We start from the raw sequence: 6292 nt of genomic DNA, 5'->3' as shown, positions 1-6292 counted from the left end.
TAACTCTCTCTCTCTCTCTCTCTCTCTCTCTCTCACACACACACACACACACACACACACACACGCACACACACACGCACAGTCATTATTTGTTTATGTATTTGTATATCTATTTATTCATTATTTCTTGGTGAAGGATGCAATGTTAAGCTATGTCAATGTTACCAAGTCTGGCCAACACCTTAGAAATACAAACCTCTGCCTGTTCTCATGTTTACCGTTCCTTCCTCATTCTTGTCAGTGGTTGTTGAGAGAGAGAGAGAGAGAGAGAGAGAGAGAGAGAGAGAGAGAGAGAGAGAGAGAGAGAGAGGAAAAGTTACATCTTCCACTCTTTTCTTATATTCAGGGCTACCTTTTCTCCTTCTTCCTCCTCCTCCTCCTTCTTCCTCCTCCTCCTCCATGTTTATTATCGTCTTCCTTTTTATTAGCGTCCTTCTCATCTTTCTGGTTCTCACTTCTTCATTTTCTTCTTTTCTTTTTCTTCTCACTTTTTCATTCTTATATTTTTTTTCTTCCTTCTTTTTTTCTTCTTGTTTTTGTTGTTGTTTTTCTTCTTTTTCAACCTTTCTTCTTCTTCCTAGTCTTCGTATTCGTCGCCGTCATTGTCCTCCTCCTCCTCCTCCTCCTCCTCCTCCTCCTCCTCCCAAGCAAACCGGTTTTCTGCGACGCTAGAGAGTAACGGGACGTGGAGGAGGAGGAGGAGGAAGAAGAGGAAGAGGAGGAGGGGTGAAGATGCCGCGGGAAGGAAAGGAGGCATGTATGTGCTAATTGAGAGAGAGAGAGAGAGAGAGAGAGAGAGAGAGAGAGAGAGAGAGAGAGAGAGAGAGAGAGAGAGAGAGAGAGAGAGAGAGAGAGAGAGAGAGAGAGAGAGGGGGGGGGGGGGGAGGTATGAGAAATTCCTATTAGTTACATCTTTACCTGTTTCTGTTACTCCTTTTTCTTCCTCTTCCTCCTCCTCTTCTTTTTTTCTTTTCCTCTTTTTTTTTTTTTTTTTTTTAGTGATGCCTTCATTGTTGCTAATCTTTTTCTTCTTCTTCTTCTTCTTCATCTTTTTCTTCTTCTCTTTGTTCTTTTATTTAGTGTTTATTTATTTATTATTATTATTATTATTATTATTATTATTATTATTATTATTATTATTATTTGCAATTGAGCTTCAGTAATATTAACAGAATTTGAGGCAGTAGTAGTAGTAGTAGAAGTAGTTGTAGTAGTAGCAGTAGTAGAAGTAGTAGTAGTAGTAGTAGTAGTAGTAGTTGTAGTGGTAGTAGTAGTAATAGTAGTAGTTATAGCACCACCATCAGTATTCATCATCGTCACCATCAGTATTTCAGCAAGACAAAAGAAATCAAACTTGCGATCTTTAAAATTGTAGTGAAGGGGATTTAAAACCTGTTATAGGGGATCTGATACCATTTGAAGGGGCCTGAAATCCACCTATGGGGTATTTAAGGCAACGCGGCCGTAATAAGACATGGCGGGGTCGAACTAGGGATGCGAGAGGCCTTTGTGTGCTGTCCGTAAGCCATTTTGCCACTAGTGGTTTTCAATGGATTTTTTTTTCCTTTTTTTTTTTCGTTCGTGTGTGTGTGTGTGTGTGTGTGTGTGTTATGTAGGTGACGATATTGGTAGGACACAGCCGCATATTCACACACACACACACACACACACACACACACACACACACTCATATTTGTCATTCCAACATTGTTATACGCCGCATTACCCATCTGTGTGTGTGTGTGTGTGTGTGTGTGTGTGTGTGTGTGTGTGGTTAGCTGGGAGGTGTGTTAACAGAAAGACAGCCGCCAGCAAGACCACGGAATGTGTGTGTGTGTGTGTGTGTGTGGAAAAAATCAGGTAAATATACTCATAATACCTACTAAAGCAGTAATCTTGTGTAAATGTTTAACGTGTGTGTGTGTGTGTGTGTGTGTGTGTGTGTGTGTTTACTTGACTTATTTGTTCTTATCTGTCTAATATTCCGTGTTTTGTATATATACATTAACTCCTTAAGTGTGTGTGTGTGTGTGTGTGTGTGTGTGTGTAATTCACCACGACCTGATCACGTGTTGGACTCGTAATCGCCAGCAGGTTCCCTTCCGATATGAGCAAGTGTTCTTTATCGTCGATCTATGGGTACTGCCGGGACCGCACATACCCCATCGCCTTTGTTCAAGGGGGGACAGTAACCACTCCTAGTCAACGGAAAGAATACGGCCTGAGCGGGCTCGAACCGCCGCCCTGACAGGCCATGAATCCTGGCAGCGCAGCGCTCTAACCAGTTGCGCCACGGAGTGTGTGTGCGTGTGTGCACGCGCGCGCCGACGCCGGTTGATGTATCTGATCGCAAGTTCCCGCAAGAATGACGTCAAAAACAGGTGTGGAAGTGTGTCAGTGGCGAGAAGGAGGAGGAGGAAGGGGGCGGGAGAGTCTGGGCTGGGTTAGGTTAGGCTGGACTGGCTGGCTGACTTCTTCGGTTCTTCCTTCCTTCCTCGCTCAGTCGGCTGCGGGAAGTCAAGGCGCGCGGTCACACACACACACACCCTCCCTCCTACACTCAGTCACTTAAAACGCCCCTTCCCTATCTCACACAATGCTCCCCAGACGATTCCTTCAACTGGCACTAGCCCTCATGGTCCTTGTAGCTGCCGTAGAAGCCCAGAGACCAAGGGAGCGACAGGGTGGACGGCCAAAACGTAGGAAAACAGGGGCATCCACACGACAGGGAGACGATACCGCCGATGTCCCTTTGAGTCCCTGCAGCGGGGGGGAGAGTTTCGAGCTGATCACCGGCTTCGTTTACTCGTCGTCCAAGGAGATCATTGACTCCCGCGTTGGCACTCTGCGGCTCAGCGAGTGCATTGAGTACTGCCGTGAGAGCCCCCGCTGCAGGGCGCTCAACTTCGAGACCGGGCTGTGTGTGCTCTTCAAATCCGCGGCGGGCGAGGACTCAGGTAAGGAGAGAACAGAGGAGAGGGATTTTTGACATGTGTTTGTGTGAGTGGAGGGAAGGGATAGGGGGAAGGAGAGATGAGGAAGGGAAAGAAGAGAGGGGAGATAGGGGATAAAGGGAGATGAGTAGAAAGAAGTGTTTGTGTGGGGAGGAATGAATGAGGGGAAAAGAAAGTTGAGGGGAAAAGAGAGACGAGGAAAGGTGTTTTAAGATATGGTTGTGAGAGGAAGGGATAAGGACGAGAAGAGGGATGAAGAATGGAAAAGGAGAAAAGAAGGAAAAGGCGTTCTAAGACGTGTTTATGGGGGGGGGGGGGAGAGAAAAGGAAAGACAGGAAAGGGAGTCCTAGGCATTGTCAGAGGCAGAGTTTGGGAAGGGAAAGAAAGAAAAGGAAAAGGATCATGTGGGCTGGGGAAAAGAAGATAAGGGAGAAAAGCGGTGATTGTATGAAAATATTTGAGATAAGAAGAAAAGAGGGATATTTAGCAGTAATGCCGTTTTCTAAAAGTTAAGGGAAGGAAAGTGTAGACGTAAGAAAGAAAAAAAAGAAATGGGAAGAGCGAGAAACGAGTAATTCTACACCATAATTTGTTAAGTAAAGAAAAGGAGAGGAAAGGAAGGGAGAGATGGTTAGCTGTATTTTGAGTCGGGGAAAAGATAATAGCGTTAAAAGGGAGAGAAAAGGGAAGAGCGAGAGACGAAAAATGGCAAGCTGTACGGCGAACCATATCGTTGATGGATAAAAAAAGAAAAGAAAGGTATTATACGAGAGGAAGGAGGAGGTATTAAGAGGAGGAGAGGGAGGGAAACGTTTATCTGTATTTTGAGGTGAAGAAGATAAGGACGTGAGAAAGGAGACAGAAGGTGAAGAGCAAGAAAGAGGAGAAGATGGAGGGCGAAGGATAATAAAGACGTGAGAAAATGGAAGGAGAATAGCAAAAGAGTGTTAAGGAGGAGGAAGAGGAGGAGGAGGGCGAAGCTTGGGGCAAAGTAGATAATAAAGACGAGAAAAAGGAAGATTATCAATAGAGTGTTAAGGAGAAGGAGGGCGAAGCTTGGATCAAAGTAGATATAAAAAGACATGAAAAAGGAAGATTATCAATAGAGTGTTAAGGAGGAGGAGAAGGAGGGCGAAGCTTGGGGCAAAGTAGATAATAAAGACGAGAAAAAGGAAGATTATCAATAGAGTGTTAAGGAGGAGAAGGGCGAAGCTTGGATCAAAGTAGATATAGAAAGACATGAAAAAGGAAGATTATCAATAGAGTGTTAAGGAGGAGGACGAGGGCAAGGCTTAGGGCACAGATGTAGACCAGTGAACCCACCCACCCACCGCCCCTCCCAGTTAACGGGATTATGTAGCTGGTGGGAGAGTGGGTGACTGGCTAGTTGAGTGAGTGGATGGACTGGGAGATAAAAAAAGGAGAGATAAAAAATAAACTGTTAGTGTATTGTCGAGTGAGAGAAAGAGGGCATGATGAGAGAGAGAGAGAGAGAGAGAGAGAGAGAGAGAGAGAGAGAGAGAGAGAGAGAGAGAGAGAGAGAGAGAGAGAGAGAGAGAGAGAGAGAGAGAGAGAGAGAAATGGGAGGGGAAAAAAGAGTGGGAGAAGGATCACTACTTACTCTCGCGTTGAAATTTCCAGGTAGCAATAATAGTTTTTGTAGGAGTAATAGAAGTAGCAGCAGTAGTAGTAGTAGTAGTAGTAGTAGTAGTAGTAGTAGTAGTTCATCATCATCATCATTCATCAAATCATTAAAAAAAATCAAGTTCTTAAGTCGACAGTAAGTTAAATATCTCAACAAATTCTTTCTCTCATTGTGCATTCATTCCGTACGAGACATGCAAAAAAAAAAAAAAAAAAGAACTGCAACTTTTACCACGTGTGTGTGTGTGTGTGTGTGTGTGTGTGTGTGTGTGTGTGTGTGTGTGTGTGTGTGTGTGTGTGTGTGAGTGTGAGTGTGTGCATGACTGTGACAAGCTAGGCAAACACTGAAAGCAAGAGCAGACAGCGATACACACCTTCCCTTTCCTGAGCTCAAACACGCACACAGAGAGAGAGAGAGAGAGAGAGAGAGAGAGAGAGAGAGAGAGAGAGAGAGAGAGAGAGAGAGAGAGAGAGAGAGAGAGAGAGAGAGAGAGAGAGAGAGAGAGAGAGAGAGAGAGAGAGAAGAGAATAAATGGGAAACCTAATTAATGATAGAGTTAAAAGCAATAGAGAGAGAGAGAGAGAGAGAGAGAGAGAGAGAGAGAGAGAGAGAGAGAGAGAGAGAGAGAGAGAGAGAGAGAGAGAGAGAGAGAGAGAGAGAGAGAGAGAGAGAGAGAAGATAACGAAGAGAATAAATGGGAAACCTAATTAATGACAGAGTTAAAAGCAATAAAAAAACATGAAAACGCAATTATACCAGAAGAGAGAGAGAGAGAGAGAGAGAGAGAGAGAGAGAGAGAGAGAGAGAGAGAGAGAGAGAGAGAGAGAGAGAGAGAGAGAGAGAGAGAGCACAATATTATCTTCCTTCCCCTTTTTAGAACAGGAAGAAAGACAAGCGAGAAAGATACAGCCAGAATGAAGAAAAAAGAAAGAGAAAGATAGAGAGAAGGAAATAGTAAGACAGGAAGATAGAGTGAGACAGAGACACCGCTTAAGACCTGAAATCTTTATCTTGGAAACTGACGGATTGAGAGACGGAAGCGAGTAAGAGATTGACTGAAAACAAGAGAATGAAAGAAAGTAAAAGAAGACAGGAAGACAGATGGGAGACGTAGCGGTACATATTCGCAATGGATCGGTGTAGTAGCAAAATCTTTATCTTTAGAAGTGAGAGGGAAACACGGAAGCGAGAAAGAGATAGATAGGCAGGAAACAGGAGAAAAATGATATGGAGACGGAATGAGATAGCAATAGTTCCCAACAGTAGTCTTTATCAGTAGTATTATCATGGAAACGAAGGTGAGAGATATAGATGTGATAAGATAGGAAGGGAAAAGAGGAAAAAAAGAGAAAACAAAGCGATAAAGAGATAGATAGGCAGGAAACGAGAGAAAAAAGATGATATTGAGACGGAGAGATAGTAATAGTTATCAGCATTTCTCTTTATCATTAGAATTAACATAAAAACGGAGGTGAGAGAGAGAGATAGATGTGATAAGATAGGAAGGGAAAATAAGATAAAAGGAGAAAATAAAGAGAGGAGGAAGACAAACAGACCTAGATTTATATAGATACGTGTGTCTCTTGAATATTACTTCACGAGAAGGAGAAAAAAATAATGGTGATAAAAATTTCTTAGCATATAAAAAGACAGTCGACAAAATAACAAATGAAAAACAAAAAGAAAAATATG

General features: G+C 43.2%; 1 protein-coding gene across 1 annotated transcript in view; it reads left to right on the top strand.

Annotated features, from left to right (window-relative positions):
• The first annotated feature begins 2039 nt into the window (after positions 1–2039).
• Positions 2040–6292, top strand: part of LOC127002106 (uncharacterized) — a 46934-nt gene continuing 42681 nt past the window's right edge. Inside the window, exon 1 of the mRNA XM_050867674.1 lies at positions 2040–2957. Within this exon, the coding sequence (XP_050723631.1) occupies positions 2597–2957 (361 nt within the window). The 5' untranslated portion in view covers positions 2040–2596. The remainder of the gene's footprint in view (positions 2958–6292) is intronic.

The sequence above is a fragment of the Eriocheir sinensis genome, chromosome 22 (genome assembly GCF_024679095.1).
Source record: "Eriocheir sinensis breed Jianghai 21 chromosome 22, ASM2467909v1, whole genome shotgun sequence".
NCBI lineage: Eukaryota > Metazoa > Arthropoda > Malacostraca > Decapoda > Varunidae > Eriocheir > Eriocheir sinensis.
This window is presented reverse-complemented; position numbering and strand designations above follow the sequence as displayed.